This window comes from Microtus oregoni, unplaced genomic scaffold (assembly GCF_018167655.1).
Source record: "Microtus oregoni isolate MIOR12 unplaced genomic scaffold, Mior012 000007F_ref0000211, whole genome shotgun sequence".
NCBI classification, from domain to species: domain Eukaryota; kingdom Metazoa; phylum Chordata; class Mammalia; order Rodentia; family Cricetidae; genus Microtus; species Microtus oregoni.
The window spans coordinates 31,353,697-31,375,912 of NW_024543066.1; the positions used below are offsets into that span (position 1 = coordinate 31,353,697).

Genomic DNA, 22,216 nt, shown 5'->3' on the forward strand with positions numbered 1-22,216 from the left:
ATGTGTCAGGGCTTGATACATAGATAACTGAACTTTTCAGCAGCAAGTGTCACATCTGTTTCTTGTTGTAGCATTGCTCATAATTGGTCTAGTAGAACGGTATCACATATTTTTTTTTATTTTGGTTTGATTTTACCCTAACACGGTGTGACTTTTGCTCAGTTCCAGAACAGTAAGCAAAATACCCGAGACATCTTGTTGGTCAACTCTTATTCTGCATATCTGAGCTAGGGAGACCTCACATGGAAAACACTGGATTTATAATCAGACCTCAGTTTTCAGCACTGTTCACTTGATTGCCTTCTGGGTCAAACTACTGGTTCTCAGTTACACTCATTCATAAAATAACACTATTTTCCGACAGTTCCACAGAGTGGTTATCATGTTCAAATGTGAAATCACTTTATAAGAGGCACAAGGTTGAAGCACTCAGTCTCGTAGGGAAGTGAATAGCCATACACCCCTTTTTTCCCTTTGAACTTAAAACACCTGACACATTTCCCATACTAGCTGATCTTTAAACCTCCCTGATTGATTTAGTAACCATTCCCACCACCCCACCGGGTTTTGATTAAAATCTGTGTGATTCATTTGCTCATGCCTTCATCTAATCTTGGAGACTGCCAGACTTGCTATGCCCTTTGTTTGGCTCTAATTTTAATGAAATTGAATAGGAGAAAAGAGAGAAGGAGAGTGCCGTTTGTAGGAACATCTGTTTCCCTTTCCCTGTGGCATGTAGACACAGGCGGCCTTGGGATTCTAGGCTGGAATCTGGTGCTGGGTTCTTTAGGTTCCCGTCGTTCCCTCTACTTCCTACAGCATGGAGCCTTTTGCAGCATGTGTGCACCGAAATCTCCAGTTCCTAGGCAGCAGTGCCTTGTGATCCGAAACAAATGCGGCAACATATGGCCGTTTTCACCTTTGGCAGCAGAGAGGCCCTCGGAGCAAGCCGCAGAAGGCTCTCTCCTTCTTGCTGGCTGAACCTCTTTTGAAAGATTCCACCGGTTCATTTTCAGAAGGAATGTGAAGCTCGTGACTAATGTTTCATAATAACTGCTTTTAACTAAATGTTTTCATGCTTAGATTTTCTGTATTATAAAGAGTTTTGCTTAACACATATTTATTAAAGAAAAAAAGTGCCTTGCTGAATCACAGTGCTGGGAAGAGCCAGCGTCCCTAGGAGCCAAGAACGGAAGCCCTGACACGCGGTCTAGCAGACTGCCGCAAAGGGCAGTGCAGAGCCAGATCTGTTTAGAGATGTTCTCACACCCCTTCCTCTCCCAAGGATGTCACCAGCATGAAGGCAGCATGCTGATGGAGACCGGGAGGAAATGAGAGAGCATCGTGTTTGAGTTTCCATTTCAATAAGGCGTGTCCCTTCCTGCCCTCTCCCCGGTATTCTTCATAGTGGATTCCCCGCGCTCAGCAGCTCCACCCCAATGAGAACGGTCCCTGTTTCCTCCTTTAGCCCTTCTGTCTGCCGACACGTGCTCCTGAGGATAGGCTGCACAGGAGGGTCTGGTTTTCTAATGACAATTAGAGTGCTAGCTGCAGAAAATCGCGTCTCACGAGTCCTTTTCTTGTCTTTCCTAGCGAGCAACAGTCATAATAGCAACTAGAGCTGCCGTGAATCCGCAGGGGGCCGGAAGCCTGAGAAGCTAGTGACTTTAAGGTTATGGGGATTGAGCTGGGAGTAGGAAAACAAAACAAAATGGAACCTGCCCAAAGGGTTTGCATGTCTCCCTTATGTTTCTTCCCCACCCCCTTCAAGGAGAGGCGGAGAGTCCACTTAAAGAAAAAGCACGGCAGAGATTTGCTTTGTTCTCTAAAAATGCAGGGATCTTTTTAGACATTTACAGGCCTCTCCCTCTACACCTCATCCATTTTAAGAATTGGTGGCTCCCTGGAGCAGATGCTAAAAATACTGCCCCCATATTAATAATCACGAAAGCCACATCCTCACAGGGGCCTGCTTTCATCCTGTTTTAATCACATTTCCTGATTTTATCAAGCCCACTGCCTAATTGCTTTATCTCATCAATGCCCGCGTATCTGTAACTAGATTTTGGATGTTGTTTAACAGATTTAGAGTCAGAGAGAAACACTGTGAGACAGGGTGTTAGGGTGTGGAATAGCGGTGGTTTGACGAAATAGGATTTAAAAAATATATATATTGTCTGGCTCTTAAGAACTAGCAACAAGAAGGACTAGGAGAGGAGATGATCTCATTCTGAGAAATTTGTACAAGACTGACATTAGGAACTTCAGAACTTAGACAGGCAGGCAGACAGAGTTTGCTTGACATGAGAGTGAGGTCTCGGCACCCCAGAAGCTGAGGCAAGATAAACCCTAAGTGCCGAGAACAGCCTGAGCAACATTGCAAGAGCCTGTTTAAAAAAATAAGCTGGCTATCAGTTGGTGGGAGGTGTCAACGTTCCTAGATTATTTTTCTGATACAACTTCTAATCCTCCATGCCTGCAAAGTGGTTTTTGCTAAAACTAGCATCTCTTTCAAGACTGAAGGCAGATGGAATGTTCCCAAGAAGCATCTTTCCTAACTGACAACTGATGTCAGAACTCACGGTGGAAAATGTCTGTGTTTCTCTAGCCTTCAATTTTTCAAGGAAGTTCGGGGTGACAAAAACATGTAGATGGAAAATTTCGGAATCAGAAAAATAATCTTAATGAAATGGCATAAGGTGAAGAGCAAGTGCGATTGTTTTCATAGAATGTAATGACTTCTATTGGTTTAACTGACTAAACATAACTTTGTTGCTTTTCTCCTTCTTCTAAAAACAGAGAAGAAAATCGCGGTATTCCGACCTTGACTTTGAGGTAAGTCCCCATGAATTGCTTTATAATTTTAATTATTTAACTCAAGATTGATTTGTAAGCACTCAAAAGCAGCACCGTTTGTAGCTCTGTGGATATAGTATTGCCATTGTGTAATCATTATTTCAGGAAGTCAGGGCTCTAAAATTAGGATGCTTCCTCTCTACATGGCTGGAAGTAAATGGTTTAGACTTCTAGTTACTCCTCTAAGGACATTTTCTAGACAAGTAAAGGTCTACTTTATAATAGGTAAAAGTAGATAACTTATAGTTAGAAGTTAAATGGTCAAACCTGTTCATTGTGAAATAGGAATGCCAATTTCCTGGGGTTTTGTTTGTTTGTTTTCTTTTTTAACATAAGCCATTTTGGTCCAGTGTGACTTCAATGCCCACCTGTGGAAATCCCAAGGGAATGCTTTGGCTGGCGAGCAAAGCTTAGTCTGAGACTGGCCTATATTGTGCTGTGATTCCTGTCCTGAGATTATCTGTGGTACATTCAAACTCTGTTTCTCCCAGTAGCTCGTTTATTCAATGTATGCCTGTGTTTAGTAGATGTCTTTTCACAGATATAAACAAGATGGAGATTTTCATTTTCCAATTTGCATTGAATTTATATTGATGCCGTGATAGTGATGTTGGAAGTCACTAAAATGATGCTGTCTATGCAGCCTGTGCTCAGCACAAAATTAATGATGTTTAAGTATCACATAAATGCACTTATGCATCTTGATAATTGGATGTGATTCATAGCTCGCTGACATAATTGGGTATAATATATGATAAATTTCTCCAGCCATATTCCTACCATTGTGACGCATACACAGAACTCAATATTTTAACTGATATCTCCAAAATTATAGGTGCCTCCTGGAATATGGAAACTTTTGATTCAATCTTTTCATTTGTGTGAGTAGGTGTTGTGTTTCTATAGCGTACAGCACACATCAATGTGTGCCTTAGCGGTTGTATCTGACACGATGGTGAAGGATGGTGCCCCAGGAAAATGATTTTGTTTGTAGTAACTCGGGGTGTATGCCACAAAATAATGATAAAGAATCTAGCTTCAATGCTTAAATCACAAATATCTAGGCAGCTCTAGCATAGTCACCAAGCACAAAATCTGTATTTCACTGAAACCTAAAATTTTAAAAAAATGTACCAAATGCATAAGAAAAAAAATCAAGAAAAATATTTATCAGTCTCCACATTTGAGTCTTTGTGTCCTTTATGGGAAAAATACTGTGTTAGTCCTCTAAGTAACAAAGGAATAAAGAAGCAAACTGTATCTGTTTGCATATGGCTTGTATATGTTGTGTACAGCATCACCTTTCTTGTGGCTACATAAATTTGTGTGTGTGTGTGTGTGTGTGTGTGTGTGTGTGTAGTCCTGAAAGTAATAATCCGTTATGTTATTCCAAAAGAGTGAGCTCACTAGAACTCCATGACAAGAAACAGTAAAAACCTAGATCTACCATCAAGCCTAACTACAGCCAACAAGTTAGGTAATAGCAAAACCAAACATGGAGATGAAATCCTAGCACTCGGGAGGTGAATCTTTGTAAGATCAAGGCCAATTTGAACCACATAGAAATTTCCAGGCCAGCCAGGGTTATATGGTCTGAACAAAACTGGAAACAAATTAAACCACACTGTGTTACTGAGAACGTTAGGAGAAAATTGCTCTTTTTTCCTTCTATTCTCTATGGCAACCGCTAGCAAGCAGATGCTATGCCTAGTATTCCAAACATAGAACCGTAGTGTTAGCAAAGATATCTGCAGCATAGAACTGTGCCATTTCCTCACCCCTTTGACTACTATCATCATCGCATGGTTACTGCAGGAGGTGAAGCTTGGGGCGGAGGATACTCAGACATCACTTTTCCCTTATTGATCATTCGCTGTTACATGAGGATTTCTCCAAAAAAATTTAAAACAGACCTACAGCATGAGCCAGCTACACCACTCCTAGGCATACATCCAAAGCCCTCCTTGTCCCATGTTTAATGTCACATTGTTCATATTATCAAGGAAATGGATATAGACTCTATATCCATCCACACAGGAATGGAAATGGGGTGCATACACAAAATGGAATTTCTTAATAAAATTAAGTCATAAGGAGGAATGAAATTCGGAATAAAATGGATGGATCTGGAAAATATTACATTAGGTGAGGTGACTCAGGAAGAGTTTTTTTAAAGAAAAATTGCATGTCTCCTATATGCACATTTTAACTTTTAATACTTTTATGCATGTAAATAAGGGGGTGTGATGGTATAGACGACGACACTAAATAGAGGACCACAATAGGGGAGATTAAATGTCACACGGAGACACATGGCATAGGAAAGCAGGCAGATACACAGGGGGAAGGAGATCAGGAGTAAAATGAGGGAGGAAAGCAAACACAAATTTTGATTGAAAACATCATGCTGAGATCTAATGGTTGTATGAAGATAAAAATAATAACTTCTGAAAATTGTTGGCTACTCTAGGTGGAAAAAATTTTTTTTTTCAGACTGACAGCCTCCAGGATAATACTGCATTCCTGAACTAATAACCCAAAAGGCAGACGAGCTATAAAATAGAGAAAGACTTGCTCTCTGGGAAGTATACAGAAAATACGATAACGCTATTTCTATGTTATGCGACATATTTCTTGGTTTGTATTCCACCTTCAGCAGGGATCCTGATATACACTGAACACTCATTATGTTTCTTTGTGGAATGAGTGAATGAATGATTTAAATTCCAGCTGATTTTCAATGGTGTTTGCTTTAACAAAAAGCTTTTGAATGAAACGTGAGTTAAGGCAAAGACTAGTATACTAAGCAAGTACGGAGGCAGCACTTCAGAAGTTTCCTCTCTGAATTGCACAGATGGGCATATCAAACATAACCCCAGGATAGGAAGGGCAGGTTGAAACTCCAGAGGGAAGAGACTGCAGGGAGATTGGCTAAAGTGTGGCACGTTCACAAAACAATAGCCAGAATTCTCTTAAACAAAGGTCAATGGAAAAGAAATAAACAGGGTAACTTAAAATGTTACACCTCCAAAAGAAGTTCTTACCTAACATGCTGCTAAGCCTGTCTGACTAAACTTTGTTTAGCATTTTTATTTGTTTACTAGTACGGAGTAACTTGTTACCATCTGGCAAATAATTTAAAGGTGACTTTGTTGGTAATATTCTGAATAGATTGATAGGGTAAAACAAGAAGATGGAAATATCAGTTAAAATGGCTAACCTAGGAAGGGAGTGATGAACTGACCGTGACGGGTGGAACCTGTGAAGTCTGGCCAATAACTGAATGGGGTATGGAAAGGCAGGACAAAGATGCCTACATTATGGGCTTGCATTTTTATATGTGTGGGGAACAGAACCAAGGAAGAGAATAGACATCTGGTTAGGATGAGTTCCAGTGTGACGTTGGCGTGGAGGTGCCTAAGGTGATTCTCAGAATCAAGCAGCTAAAGTTGGTATTATTGGAGGAGACAAAGCTCAAGGAATTCCTAGAAACACAATCACAAATAACTTCAATGACTCTGTAATGCGTAATAGTACCTGTTCCAAGTTAAAAATAGAGAGAGATTTTTTAAAAAACCTTCTCTTCCAAAAACACAATCAGAAACCATGTTTCATTCCTCCACTTGAATAATGTATTCTTTAAAATATCTTAGGATGTTTCTCTGAAGGTTCAGAGAAACCCCACAGAGCCACCAAATCCATGAATTTCATCAATGGTCATGAGCAGGGAGTGAGGGCAGAATGAGATGTTGGATAATGGAGCCATTCTTCACAGGGCTTGACTTTTATTGGAAGAATTAGGGGCATGTTAGAGAGAGTCATTTAGAATAATTTGATATCATTAGAAACAAGGCTAAGCTATAACATGTAGCTTATATTAATTTCTAAATATATAAGGCATATTATTTCAAAAAACGTCTCGTTCAAAACAGGTTCCTTCCTGCTTTGTCCCTGACCCCCTACAGCAGGTACAATCCATTAAGCAATCAGGGCGTATTTTTTAGGACACATTTGGAGGGCAAGCAATTTGAGCAATTTAATCCTAGACTGTATCCATCTCTTCCATATGATTAAATTTAAACTGTTTCAAAATCATGCACTTACAACCAAGAATACTCTTGAGGGGCAATGACAAAATGTATAACTTGTTCGGTTTTCTTATATATTCCCTATGTACAGTTTATATGAAAACCAAAGTATGTTTTTGTCCAAATCATCACATATTTGGACATAATATGTGGGCATAATTCCAGGATGCAGCTTCCATCTTGTGAATGTATTGATACTCTGACCTGGTAATGGACCATAAATCACCATCCTCTAGCAACAGGCTTAACCCCTTCAACCTGCACCTTTTTTAAAAGTCAATATGAGTATTGGCATTCTCTAAAGATCATTTTCCAAAGGCCACTCTCACGAGAGTGAATGTACAGAGCACTAATGAACAAAGCTACAGATGGATACGGACAATGGCAATATAGGGCTATAAAATTCGAAGGCTGGAAATGGTGACTCGCCGAACATGTTTCTAGTTCGTGTGAACACAGGTTCTCCAGCCCTGTGCTCTAAGGTGAACTAAGAGTGTCTGGCATCTCCTAACAATTCCCATCAGGGTTAAGAACCCATACATACCAGTACATCTTTTTATATTTGAGGCTTTTTCTCTGTAGTTCAAACACAGCTCTGTGATTCACACTTCTGAATTGGAAAGCGAAAATCACCAGTTCATCGCAAAGCCACTGTCAGCTCCTCAAAACCACTTACGGAGGGGGTGGAAATGCCTAACAGGATGAGAAGGAGAAGACAGGGCTGCTGCCTAGAGTCATTAGCACAAGTGCTTCTTGGGGCTCAGCACCCATGGCTCACAAGCACCTGGAGCTCCAGTTCTGGGGAGTGGGGGGAGTCAATGCTTCTGACCTCAGCAGGTACCTGTAGTCATACACACATACCCTCACGCAGACACACATATGTTTACACAATATGAAAATAATTTTAAAAATTTTAAAGTAAATATTCCTTCCAATAGAGAATTGTCTTTAATGGGAGGAGATGATAAAATTTATAGTAGTTTTCCATGATGCAGGGATCGCCCTTGCTGATGTGCCCATGTCATCCCATTGATTTCATTCATCCAGCGAACATTCACTAAGCGGCTATTGACTGCCAGACAGTGTGTTCCATGTCAAGGATGCATAGAGGAAGAGATCGCCCGCTAGGAGGTGTCCTGAGGGAGAACCATGAGAGCCCACTTTAGAAACATCATTGCAGCACTGCAAAATAGTTTCAGCTACTCGATATCTGGAGAGGTAGGGCCTGCTATGGATGATGCAGAAACCCTCCTAGTTCTCTCTTCTCCCATCTGAACAGAGCATAATTTAAGATCCTCAGCAGTCTCTAGCAGGATGCTTTCTGAATCTCTGGAATACATCTAAGATAGCAACATGCACTTATCTCTTGCAATAGCAAACTGCCTTCTTCAGCTTCAGCAGCCTAGCCAATGAAGTAGAGGTCACGGCTGCTGCCTCCCAGAGTTACTGTGAGGCATTAGGAAGACAATACTGGCTGCCTCCTCATAGGTAGCTCCTGTCTATGTGGTCACGTGTCATGTGTTCTACATCCTTTGTAAAATCTTCATGATAGCCCTAGCAGGTAAGCCTCATTGCTGAAGCTGCAACCACAGTGAGACCGGGATTCCTGTTTCAGGCCATGAAACTTGAAATTGATGGAATTTTCACAGGTCTAGAGCTATCAGACTTGGCATAGTCTAAGAACTTAAAGGGTCTTCAAGAATTCTTAAGATATAGTATGTGTTTAAGACATCAGGTGGCCTTATAATCTCACTTTTAAAAAATTTCCAAGTTATTACGAGTGCGCTCGTCAACACATCGCTATTTCTCTAATATCAATTATTAACAGGTTCCAAAGGGTGCAATTATTTTGTTATAAAAGTTTCTGACACTCAGAGAGGCCTTATTGTTGTTGCTGTTGTTTGTTGTTGCTGTTTTTGTTAAATGTTTTTAATAAAAAATGAAAAAGAAATAAAGAATTAAGCTGCTTGGGAGAGCATATACATGTGGTTAGACTGGCGGTCATCTTGGACAGAGGTTCATGAATCTTTCAAAACAATGTTAAATGATATTAATCTGAGTGGAAAAGAATATTACTATGCACTGATTTTTTTATTGCAAAACACTCCTATAGTATTTGCAGTGAAATATGATGAAAGCAACTCAATTCTGAAGATACTGCCAAACACTGTATATTTTTGTGCTTTTACATAGAAAGTACATGTTAAATATATGTTAGAGTTTTACCCTCATTTTAAGATTTTCAAAATATGAAGTATAAATTGAGTTTTTCATAGAAGTTGGTTGCTTTGGGAAACAGGATATTTAAGTCACAAAAGAAAGAAAGAACTAAACAAATCCTTAGGTTAGCCACGATCTGGGAAAAGCCATTGAAATGGACCGATAAATTGTATAAGCATGAAAAAAAATCGACCAAGGTGTCTAAGATCACCAAAAGTATAAATGCTACAAATGAAAAGTTTCTGAAGCAGGAAAAGGGAAGAAACTCTTAACATTTTGTAAAAGCTGAAAGTGTAGCTTTCGAAAGTTTCCAGTCCAGAGCATCACTGGAAAGAAATTTTTCAACATCCTCTCGTAAAGCTGGCATTCTTATTGAAGGAACCTCTCTCATTCACAATGAAGGTAGGAAGATGTACTGAGACAGTGAAAAAGAAGGAATGATGTAGGGAAAGCCAAGCTGAGCCTGGGTCAGAGATGGGAGCTGTTTACTGCAGCTGTAATTGATACCTCTTCCAGAATGTAGGCTATTATTGCCATGGTGTTTCTGGCAGTGCCATGGTGGCCATTTCAATTCAGAATGATCATCTGGCAAGAGAATATATTTGCAACTAATTTTTGCAAGTAGGAAAGGCTCTATATTTCAGCATCCAAATTGTCATTTCCCTCCCTATTTATTGCAGGGTATTTTAGCTTTATTATTAGAATACCTCTCATGGAACTATGTGAAATATTCAAAATGATCTCTGTTTATATAGCATTGGCAGCCACCATAACTTTATATTTTTCATTGTATATTTTTAGTATGTCCAACCAATCTAAGTTTTTAAAATAAAACCCATCAAATTCAGAATCAAGTGCTGCTCATTCAAACAGACCATATCCATAAAACCTCCAATCTGGTAAGGTATCAAGTTTCCCAGTGAGACGCTTGACATAGACTTTGCTTTTCAAACAAAGGTATTCTATTGCAAGAATCATGACAAGACTTTGAATAAGACACAAACACACACAAAAAGATTTCTGTTAGAAAGATATGGACTCATTTAGCTCTCGGCCAGGGAAGAGTAGCAAATTTGATTGCTAGCAACATGAGACTAGAAAACTCACACGAAACACAGTAAAATCAGCTCACAAGGTAAAGGATAAACGAAGCCACCTGAAAAACACAGTCATCAAATGCCTGTAGCAAAAATGCTGTGCCTTTGGTGTCAGGAGCTTCAGTACAATGCATTGCTTGTCTTTGAAGAGGGATGGTTTCACCAAGGAGAAGAGATTCAAGAGCATGGGTGGATGTTGAGCTAGAAATCAGAATTCTCAAAACAGAGTGTGAGAGAGGGGAAAATATAGACAATCAGAACCATAATTAATTATTTTTAACTTAAATACGAACTTGTAAATATTTGGAGATTGTCTTATCTGTATTTCCCATAGTTCCTCCCTAATTTGTATAGCATCCTCATGTATTTAATCACAGCTACAAATTTCCACTTATTGGGATTACAATGCCATTAATTCTGGTGTTCTCATTAGACTTTGACCAAATAGAAGGCAGTAATTTAGCCTTATTTTTTTTCATCATTGTTACTCTAGCATTTAGCACACTGTGAGGCATTCATCAGAATGCATTAAAGGGTGCAGTAAAATCTTTTGAGGGAAGTGATGTTAGTATGGCGTCACTCCTACACAGAAGAAAATGACTGCGAAGAAATGTTCATTACTATGAAAATGTGGCTGTTTTTTGAAGCGTTCTCTGTGTCCCAGGGCTGTAATTCAATGAGTGTCTTAGGACCTGGTACTTCATAGAACTATTATTTGCCTACTGAGCACAGGATACGCGGAATTACCTTGCCAGCTACGTGGTCCTCAGAATCCCTTCACTGAGTTGCTTATGCAAATCGTCACTCTCATAAATCTCCATCAGCCATCACTAGCCAAATTATGTTTGCCTGGTGCTTCTCTCTGAACCCCACAAGCCTGTTTTCGTGTACTCTCTTTGAGACGGATGGGAAGTTAATGGCACGGTAATTGCTTGCTATGTTTCACGTTCCATCATGAGTCATGCTGCCGTGTTCTCATCCTCAACCACCTGATTCTTCAACAGCCAAGTCCTAGAGCTCCAGCAGCAAGATGGAAATTGGTTATTGCATGTCTTAAAATGGCAGGATTCTCTCACATGAGTGTAAGGCAGCGGGAAAACAAAAGACCCTAGCCCAACAGTGAAGTTACCTAGGTCCTACTCCCGAGGTTAGGAAACCAAAGTCGGCAGAGGGGGTGGAATTTTGTAATAAGATTCAGTTTAACTTTCCATTTGTCCTTCTCCCTGTTTGTCCCCTCTGTAAGCATCTTTTTTAGGGGAAAAAACAAACAATAACAACAACAACAACAAAAAAAACCCTAAGAGTTGCCAATCTTACCCCAAAAGATGTATTTATTTTCTCAACAAATCCTTACAGCTGAAAATGTTTGCTAGCTAAGACAGTGAGCCAAAAGTTAAAATCAGAGCCCAGACATAAGACCTAACAGCCTCCTTAAAACCACACAAGCAAATGGTGTTCAGATGTTTAGGTTTTAAAATGCTGTGGACTCTTAAACACAACTTAAGAGTCATTCAAAATGACCAAGATGCTGATTCGTAACTTTTGAAAATCAACATCACCGCAGAACAGCACCTGTAAATACAGAGAATTTATTCTCTGACTTTAATGTTTAAATGTTTTGTAATAGGAAAATATTCAAATACCCCAAGATCATTTTTGCTTACAAGCCCATTGTTGGGTTATAATGAAGTTGAAAGAAAGGCATGTAACTGTACCTGGGATTTTAATAGCTCATCGGCCACACAATGTGTGCTCCGAACCGTGACTGCTAAGATTCTGCACCATCTGGTAAACAAGTATATGAAACCTATGGGCCAGATTTCCCTTTTGCAAAGCTCAGCGGTTATTCGCATGGAGAGTGCACGGTCTTAGATTGCACACATCTTTCGGGCGCTTCAGAGCTACGAGTCAGCATTAACAGCGGGGCCTGGGATGATGCTCCCCTTTAGTGCAGCAAGCTATGTTTGCACTGTTTATAAAAGTAAGACATAAAGATGTAATATTTCCCAGGACAAACATCAAGAACTCGTGAGCTTCACAAAGTCCAAATTTTTAACATTTTAAAATTACTGCAACAATTTTTTGCAGACCAGACTTCACTTTTAAGGGATAAAAATCTTACACAAGAATGATGACTATGTCTTAATGCACCCATGAGAAGGAGAAACTTATATTTTTTTGTAATCTTGTGAGAGGAAAGAAAAAGCCCTTCTTTCTCAGAAAAAAATAGGAATAGGAAAAAATGTGGGACATGTTATTTGCATAGGTGGTGTCTTTGGGGACTCCTGTCTCCTGCCTGGTTTAGCTTCCCTTAGTACAAGACAGCTTTTAAGAACATGTGAGTCACATTAGGAATGCAAGCCGCCCTGTTCTCTCTTGCAGAAGGTCATGCACACGAGGAAGAGACATATGGAGTTGTTTCAGGAACTCAATCAGAAGTTTCAGACTTTGGACAGATTTCGGGACATACCAAATACAAGCAGTATGGTGAGTATATTCTGCATCCACAGCCACACGTGAGGCCAGCTGTGCCCCTTACCCTCCAGGACAGCTATAAAACAAACAAACAAAACCAACAAACAAACAAAAAAAAACCCTAGTGTACATAGGAAAATTAATAAGCCCAAAATGCACTTGGGAAGTGACCAGGAGACTTAGAAGGAATGACAAGAATCTTCAGGTGTTTGGTTCTAATTTCAAAGATTCTCCCTAATAAGCTTTAATTAGGATTAGTTATATGTAAAAGACAGGTCAGTTTCATATGGCCATTTTCCCACCAATTAAAATTCAGTTAATTCAAATCGCCAAATTGTTTGCTAAATTTTCCCATTGTTATTCTAATGCCTGCCATTTTAAGGCCACAAAACATAATACTGGTCTAAAAAAGAAATTTGTTTAGGGATGAGAGTTTTGGATCAACGCCAATATCAGGAACTTGGGTTGTTGGTTGTAACCATTTCCTTCTCATTCATTCATACCACTGCCATCTTAGAGGACTCCATAAAATTAACTCTATGCTGTGACTCAGCACACGGCACAGTCATCGCTTCAGAGAAGGCTTCATTCTCACCGGTAAGTGGACTGTGCCAGGACTCTAGAAATTCCATCTACTTGAAAGCACAGCCATGAACTACCTGAGCTTGAGCAAGTCTTGCACGTCTTTGCTCCTAAGGCTTCCTCTACTTACGTGGGACACAGAAAGTAGCAATGGATGGTATGATTTTGCTTTAGTTCTTGCAACATCCCGAAAGCAAGAGTGAGGGCATTGAGGTGGACAAGCTCTGCTGCCTCCCACAAGCTCTTCAGCTCACATGTGGTGCTCCTTACCCAGGCAATGCAGCCCATGGGTAGCTCTTTTCCAAACGGGAATAAATAAATGATCGATGTACAGATGGATGCAGGTAGATGATGATATATAGAGATGGATGATAGATAGATGGATAGATAGATAGATAGATAGATAGATAGATGAGAGATAGATAGATAGATAGATGATAGATAATGATAGAGGTTCATAGATAGATGAAAGGTATAATGTATATTACTTTACCTATATTATTTCCAATCTCTATATATGAATAGCATGGTGTTTGATCATCTTCTATGATTCCTCCACATGCATCTTATGAGTCTTAGTCTGCCCAACTAGCTAATGAAATCAGTGTATAAAAAACTAAAGGAAGAAACACACGTATATCCTCATAAGTTTCCCTCATTTCTTTCAGTACTTATACATTCCTGGTCACGGTAAGTTACTGGTAAATGGCAAGTATGAGTTTATTTCCCAGCAATAATAACTCAGTCAATTTTTAACAGCTCTGACACAATGCCAGACATATAGAAGACATGTATACTATTGCATGTTTTGCAATTCTTTTCTACTCCTCCATTTTGAAATCTTCAACTTTCAGCTAGCAGCAAGGGAAAGTGAACACCACTGAGATTAGACTAAACACATTAGCTGCTCATTTCGGAATATTGAAAGCTAACAAGAAAATAAAATGAATAAACATCGAAACATCATTTTTTTTAAAGTAGAGGTTGTGTTTACAAGTCTGGAAGGCTTATGCAACAGCTACAGCTGACTGACTGCTATAATATGATTGTAATTTCCCCTTGTTGTGTAAATTACGACAACAACTGGTCTGGGTATTAAATCATTAATGGCACAAATGTCTGTGTCTCAGTTTCCTAACAACCAAAATAGCCTGCTAATTACACCACATCTCTGCAATAGGGCACCTTTTCCAGAAGAGATTTATAAATATTTACCATCTGGGAGCGGGGAAGGATACAGTCGTTATTGCTGCTTGACTATTGTCCCAAATATCCAAGAATAGAAAAAGAAGATCCTTTATTCAGCCCTGCTTAATAACAAACACGCAATTGAGTTCATTATCCTTAATTCAGTCACATAATTTGTAGGGATACATTGCTAATGAAAAACTGCCTAATTGGAAAGTGAATGACATTGTCAGGAAATCTCAGTTTTTCTGTCTTGAGGCTGCTGTTGTACAACAGCTGCCCACCCCTGCTAATGATGGCCATTACGCAGAACTCTAACAGGTGGGACCAAAAGGACACCAAAATATAATTTAGTCCATTTTCTCACTTCTAGGCAGGAAGGTATATACAACACCCAACAATGCAGTGGGTGGCTCTAGATGATCCCAAGATGAAACTCTTCTACCCTGACTGGTTGCACAATTTAGTCAAGATCCTCTTTCCTTCAAGCAGCTTCTAAGGATTCCTGACCATTTAGAAGAGTCATCCTCTCTTTTGCATTGTCTCCAAACGAGAGTAGGTTGGCCAATGAAGGAAGCAAAGAAAGGATGACAGTAATGGAGAAGGAACAAACTAGAAAAGAGAGATGGAGGAACTTAAACCTCCTGGACCTTTAGGCCATTCCTGGCTCCATCGACTGTTGGGAGTGTTCAAGGAGCCTGCCATGCTTGGATGCTTGTGAATTCTCTTGATCACTTAGCACTGCTCTTACTGATGTGTCCCGACACCAAGTTAACATGTTTGGGAGCTCTGTGTATGTTGGTTTACAGTGGTACTGTAATTACTAGGCTTTAACACTCCCTTTAACTCCCTGCTCCTCCTGCACTTGAACTCAGAAGACAAACAACAGTATAAACTCAGGAACTTTTACAGGTCGCATCATTTCATATCATTATAGTCAGGCCTCCATTGAAGCCTCTCCCAGACTATGTAGCTATCTCTCTCTGTCTCTCTCTCTCTCTCTCTCTCTCCCTCCCTCCCTCCCTCCCTCCCTCTCTCTCTCTCTCTCTGTAGAATTAAATGATCCCTTTCAGCTATTTCACAGTTTAACAATCACTTGAGGCATGGAGTATATGAGGCCCTTTCTCTTAGGAGAGTTTATACACTACCCCCATTGCCAGACCCACCATACAGGAAGATGAGCTGCTTGTGGGCACTGACCCTGGCCACTGGCCACTAGCTCACTGCCTCCTTGTACCAGGTCTGTTTGCTTCGGCTGCTGAGTGTGCAACAATTCCACAAGGAAGGACAGGTAGGTAACTTCTGGTTGAAGGGACTACTACATATTGATAAATGAGGATGAGACAGGGTCAAGCCGGCAGTGACTCAGGATAATAACAGAAGTGAGTAAGAAAGCCAATTTATAAATTAATACTGAACTTCATGGAAATTCAGTTGATCATATGCTGAGAAATACCATTATGCAATTGGTATCTAGATATTTTGCCAATAATTCAACTTGGTGACTTTAGTTTATGTGCATATTTTTTAAATGGGGAAGGGGGGCCCATCTGTTCCAAACTTAACAGCAAATGAACCAGCATTTTGAATAACTGTCAGAGTTGGGCTAAACTGGATTTTCCATTGCAGTAAAGAGTTCCAGAAACCCCTTTTAAACACTGCTCCTGTCTAAAATAGATGGGCTCACTCTGGACCTGCTGCAGTAGAATCCATAGGGATGACCCTTTCCGTTGATGCTTGGTGGTTCAGGTGACCCACAGCACGTCCAGGCTTTCTGCCTATAAAGTAAATTCCAAGTTGAGGAATTTGGCATGCGAAGATCCTCCTTCTCTGGTTTCTCTTCATCATCTGCATGTTTTGTTTCAGCTGCTTTTTTTTCATGCCAACTAGAATGAATAAAAATGACAATTACCATAGCTTGCCATCTCAGCATTCTGAATTTTGATACTCTGTACCACCACGCAGTCTTAATCACACGCGTGTCCTTAGCCAGTCCTGCCTTCCTGTGCCATCTTAAAAGCCACTTCTCCTCACAAACAGAAGCCATCCCTTTTATCATCCATATTACTTTTACTGGAACACAGATGTGAAATGAACAAGGTGGGTGGGGATAAAACAAGATCGTAGAAGGAGGAATTATGATCAACATACATTATTTGCTTTGCAGAACCCTTTCTCTGTGAAATTATAGTCATGAACTCAATGTAACTTTCATTTGAGTATAATCACCTTCTGTAATAAATATACTTAATAAATAATAAGTACAGATTTAATTCCTCACTGACACTTGAAAACTGTTTTCAAAAAAAGAAGGTTTGATTCACATATGACCTTACATCTTTGCCAAGGACTACAAAGCCTAACTCTGTTAAGCAAGTATTCAAATATTAGGGTTTAGGTAGAATGAATACATTGCTCAAGGCCACTTCATATTGCAGTAGGGAATTGATATGTGGACCTGTATGTATCAGGCCTTGAATCCTGGGCTCCCAAGTGGACCATTGTGTGTTTCCAGGTGGAATTTATTATTTCCTCCTTTGGACCTAATATAAAAGCCAGGAAAAGCAGTCAATACAGGGTATTGGTTGAAGGGAACAGAACGAGAAGGAAAGGAGGCGTGACATTTTTAGTATGTAAAGCTGAATAATCTCCTTCACCTTTCCTAAGAGTTCATTTCTCATTGGGTCTTTATTATTAGTTGTTTGTCTTTGATTTCCTCATAATAAGACTATTTCCTAAAACCTCTAATGTACTCAGAATTTTAGGATTTAATTTATAGATATCAGTATTTCTATAGGCAATGTCTCTTGTACGTAACTTGATATGAGATTTGAAGTACTGAGTGGAACCAATATAAAAACCAAGTAACAAATCTGTGCTCCCCTTAGTAATTGATTATAACAAATTGGAGACCAGATCTGGGGAGGAGGATAAGACATGTGACAAGTAAATTATTTTACTGTAAGCCCAGAGTGAGAACAAAGTTTCGAAGAATCTTAATAATACTGGAGAATGAATTCAAGGGCTAATAGAAGATAAAAAGAGCTGAGGAAAGGAACTGTGTATAAGGGAATGATTTAGTGAAGCCAAGGTCAGTTGTTTCTCATGAATAATGATAAATTTAAATGAACTCTGTATCCAATTAAAACCTGGATTAGTGTAAAAATGACAGCCCTCACTTGACATCTCCTCTTGCAACAATAAATAAATTCAACTTTAATCAGTGCTCTACTTAATTTGGTGTCCTTCAGGTTAACTGCTGGTTGTTTCCGTGCTTGGGTTGAATTTTCTTCTAAGGAGTGTTCTGTCATGATTTCCATCTTGTTCACTGATGATATTCAGCTAACTCTGTACCATTCAAACTGCCCCTCTTACAGAAATATTTAAATGGCATTGATTTAAACTAAATCAAATTCATGAGTGAATCTTTGATTATCAGGTATTTATTTGGTTATTTGCTGCAGGAGTCGGTTCACGAACTTACTAAGCTACACAAGATGGCAGTTGAACAGGCATCCACACTAAAACACACTGAGGACCAGAGGCTAGACGCATGTTCAAATGCCTCTCCCTCCATATTTCTGGATACATTTACCATACAACTCTCATCTTTAAAAGGAAGAATGATGGGTATATCATCCAATCACAGAGAGTATCACGGAGAATCAGCATCCAAAAACCACAAAGCAAGAAAATATAACAACACATGAGTTTCAAATATGCTAATTTCTTGAAGGAAAGAACGACTTCATTTTTTTTCAGTAAATGACGACTAGGTTTAGCATTAAATAGGATGTCCTGAGAACTATATGCAGATCTGTTTCCTTCACTAAAATTTCTGCCACAGTCTTCAGATTTTCTACATTTGTTCTTACCAGTAACTTCACTCTCCTTCATCTTTCTTTGAGCAGTCATAATGACATTGAGATATATCATCTGCTTTGCCTTCCACGTTACTATTCACATCTTTCAATGCCTTAAATTTATGTGATAACTTAGGAGCGTATTCTTTGCTTTGTCCTGTCAGAGAAAATTTAAACTGAAACTACAGTTTGCCCCTCCCCTCAATTGTTGACCATCGCGGAATCCTGTAAACTACAATAATTACTAATCAAATTAACAGCTTTGTTCTTCTCCTCTACAGGAGAACCCTGCAGCAAACAAGAACCCATGGGACACTTTCAAGGCCCCCAGCGAATACCCACATTACACCACAATCAATGTCTTAGACTCGGAGGCAAAGGATGCTCTGGAGCTGAGGCCTGCGGAGTGGGAGAAATGTCTGAATTTGCCTCTGGACGTGCAAGAGGGTGACTTTCAAACCGAAGTGTAACACAATCAAAGCGCACTGAGGTGGAGACACAATCAGATACACTGACCCTGAGACTTGGGAAGCCTGACATTTCCACCAGGACAGTGTGACTCCTCTCTGTCAGGACCTTCCTGTGCCCACATCAGTGTTTCCGTATGGTAATTTCTCACTGGTCAGGCTAGTGGAGAGACGGCCAAGTGTACAGTTCTCACCACCCCGTGTTGTAAGTACCCGTGGAATGGATTTGTAAGGCAATCTTTATAGATAAACCTCAAGCAACGATTCATGTTGTAACAGCTTCATGTGGTTTAGTTTTCAGAAAACTTCACCATGAAGCACAATGTATATATTTATGCAGTTTTTAAAGTTTATAACAGTCTGTTTGGCCATTACTACACTTTTTACTTTATAATATAAAAGCAAAAGTTTTTGTCATTAAATGAATGTTTGTTGAGCTACATTCTTCATTGCTTTAAATGCAATAAAGTAATAATCTCACTTTTATATGAATAATATATTTCACATCTTTATTATTGCAGTTTTCTCTAGAAGGCTCTGAGTAGCTTTCTCTGCTGCAGCTGTGTATAAAATATTTAAAATGTTGTATGGTGTAAATAAACTTTTGTCTACATATCAGTTTTTTAGTGCATTTTATTTTGGATTTGTTGAACAGAAATTTACATATTTATAAAGTTTTCCTTTTCAATACCGACACTGAAAATGTATTCAGAGTTTTAACAGCATACCATTATCACTCCTTTGAGCCTAGTGATTTCTCAGTGTAATAATAGGTTTGCATAGTGTTTCTGTATCTCCTACTTAAACGCCCTTTGGAACAATGTACCGTGTAAAAGGGACTTGTCAGGAATCCGCAACCATCATCGTCTTCATAACATTACGTTCTTTTCTGTCTTGTGGCAAAATGATGGGTGGCAGAAAACAGTAGTTTACTAAACAGAAAATGATCCAGGGAAAACGTGTGAGGCGATTCAGTTTGCTGCATGTTCCACAGAAAACTATTTCTATGGGAGCTCTTTATAACATAAACATCAATGAACTTATTCAGGACCTTAAATGTCTGCTCTGCATACACGGAAGAGAATAGATGCAATTGAAAGTAAGGAGCCCGAGATGAGCCCGCCGCAAGAGGAGTTCCCAGTGCCCTCTCTCATAGAGATGGCTCTTGCTTGCTCAGACACATGTTCAAGAAAGGCCAAGAAAGAATCCAGCATTGCCAGGGCCTTTGAGTGGCTGGACAGTGTGTAACTTGCAGTCCAAAGCATTGCAGGTAATGTCCTAGAATGCTTAATTTGATTAGCTTTTATTTAAACCTGAGCTGTGTGGTCTGTCATGGGACTCACGTAAGTCAGTTCCTTCTCCTGGAAACCTTGGCCACCTTGAGGGACCCTGGGGGACCCTGGCACTCAAGTTGAGAGGAAGAGACAGCGGTGATTCTGTCTTCAAGTGCACCTCCCGGCTGGAGCCCTAACTGCACAGCTCAGGCAGAACCCCTGTCCCATGCTGAAAATGTTCTCAGTGTCAAGGTGTTAAAAGTATATTTTTAACAAGATTTTAAAGATTGAAGTGGTATCATTATGCAAAAAGGAGTATAACATAATATTTTTCAATAAATTAAGTGCTAATTATGATATAATTGTATAGTCCTATTGAATTTATAAGATGACTTTTTTGGTGAGAAGGAATATTCGATAAAGCACTCCCCTTCTCTGACTCTCTCTTCTTCCTTTTATCCCACCCTATATGTCTTTCTCTGACATATGCACACACATGTCTTTTTGTGTGTGTGTACACACATTAAAACCCATAGTTCTCTGCTTCATCTCAGAAGACTATAGCTATGAATGAAGACTGCATAGAAAGTCACTCACTCCCATTTGTAGAACTTCAGGGTTTTTGAAAAAAATTGCATTAGCTGTTTCAAAATATGAATTCAATAAGTTTAAAAATATGTAAATTCAACACATTAGATTAATATTTCTTTTAAATAGTTACTGTCCTGAATAAATCCTTGCATTTCTAGCAAGCCAATATTTCTTGGCTGTTAATCAGAAATTGCTCACTGAAATATTTGGGGCTGGAATTTTGGGTTGGCTAGGAGGTATGCCAAGTGATCGGCATGGGTCATTTTTCTGTTTTTTTTTTCTTTTTAATCTATATTTTAAGAACACAGGTTGAAAACTACTTATGAATCCTCAGTTCAGGAAACCTCATTCTAGTCTTTTCCTTTTCAGTTCTGTCCCACTCTCTCACACACCCGTGTGTGCACACGCAAACACATCTTCAAGACTGAGTGGCAGCTGTCTCCTTAGCTGGAAACAACTATCTAATCTTGGGCAGTTCCTTTCCAGCTGATTGTACTCAGAACCTTCCAGGGTCTTTGCGCCCTTGCACTAGACGTCTTTGCTATGTCCACATGTCAAAATTTCACTTCTACGTCATGTGAAACATGAACTTCCTCTTGATGAAGTTTCCCATGATTTTCTGAGCTACAATTAATTTCCCCTGTGAACTCTTAGAACGCTGTCTCTGTACTTCTTCTAGGGCTCTCAGACCTTCTATCTTGTTACGTTTTCTGATATCCCCTGGTAGACTGTAAGTGCCTAAAGGGCAGATTTCATGTCGGATCCATTTTGTATTTCTTAAGGGACCTAGCACAATAAATTTCACACAATAAATGTTTGTTAAATTATCCGTGGCATTTATTTTAGTATTTCTTACAGCCAAGCTCATCAAGTCACCCATCGAGAAGTATTAAGCAATTGTGATGGATTTGCTACTATCCTAGGCAGCTAGCATTCTGGAAGATCTTTTTTATGTAGCTGAGAATTTATTGGAAATATCAGATGCTCATGCAAAATAAGTAATATTATTTAGCATTAATACGTGCTTATTACCATGCACCATCTCTTTTTGTTCCTAGTAAGAGCATGTGAATCAACAAATGACTATCCTATGGCTCAGCAGTAAAGAGCACTTTGCTGTTCTTTCAGAGGACCCAAGTTCATTTCTCAGCACTCACGTGGCTCATGACTACCAATAACTGCCTTTGGGGGGACTGGATGCCTCTGGCCTCCATGGGTTACACACACACACACACATGCACATACCTACACATACACCTACATACATATACCTACACACACATACCTACACACCCATATATACCTACAAGCACACATCTGTGTATCTACACACACATGGATGCATTGATTATCATTAAGAAAGAGAGAGGCCAAGAGCCCTCCTGAAGCTCACCATAAATAAATGACATCCCCAGTATGACAGCTGAAGTCTCCTGGCTGCCATACGGAAGCCATTTCCCTGGCACAAAATGCCACTTTGCCCATTCAGATGATGACTGGAAATGTTCTGTGGGA

At 39.6% G+C, this 22,216-nt stretch overlaps 1 protein-coding gene across 2 annotated transcripts in view; it reads left to right on the forward strand.

Moving 5' to 3' along the window:
- The window catches only part of Adgrb3 (adhesion G protein-coupled receptor B3), a 729,546-nt gene extending 708,046 nt beyond the window's left edge, over nt 1-21,500 (forward strand). The window contains exons 29-31 of one of the 2 annotated variants that reach the window (XM_041655381.1): nt 2,800-2,835; nt 12,644-12,748; nt 18,651-21,500. In XM_041655381.1, the coding sequence (XP_041511315.1) occupies nt 2,800-2,835; nt 12,644-12,748; nt 18,651-18,839 (330 nt within the window). In that variant the 3' untranslated portion in view covers nt 18,840-21,500. The remainder of the gene's footprint in view (nt 1-2,799; nt 2,836-12,643; nt 12,749-18,650) is intronic. The other variant, XM_041655382.1, reaches the window with a different exon arrangement.
- The last annotated feature ends 716 nt before the right edge of the window (nt 21,501-22,216 follow it).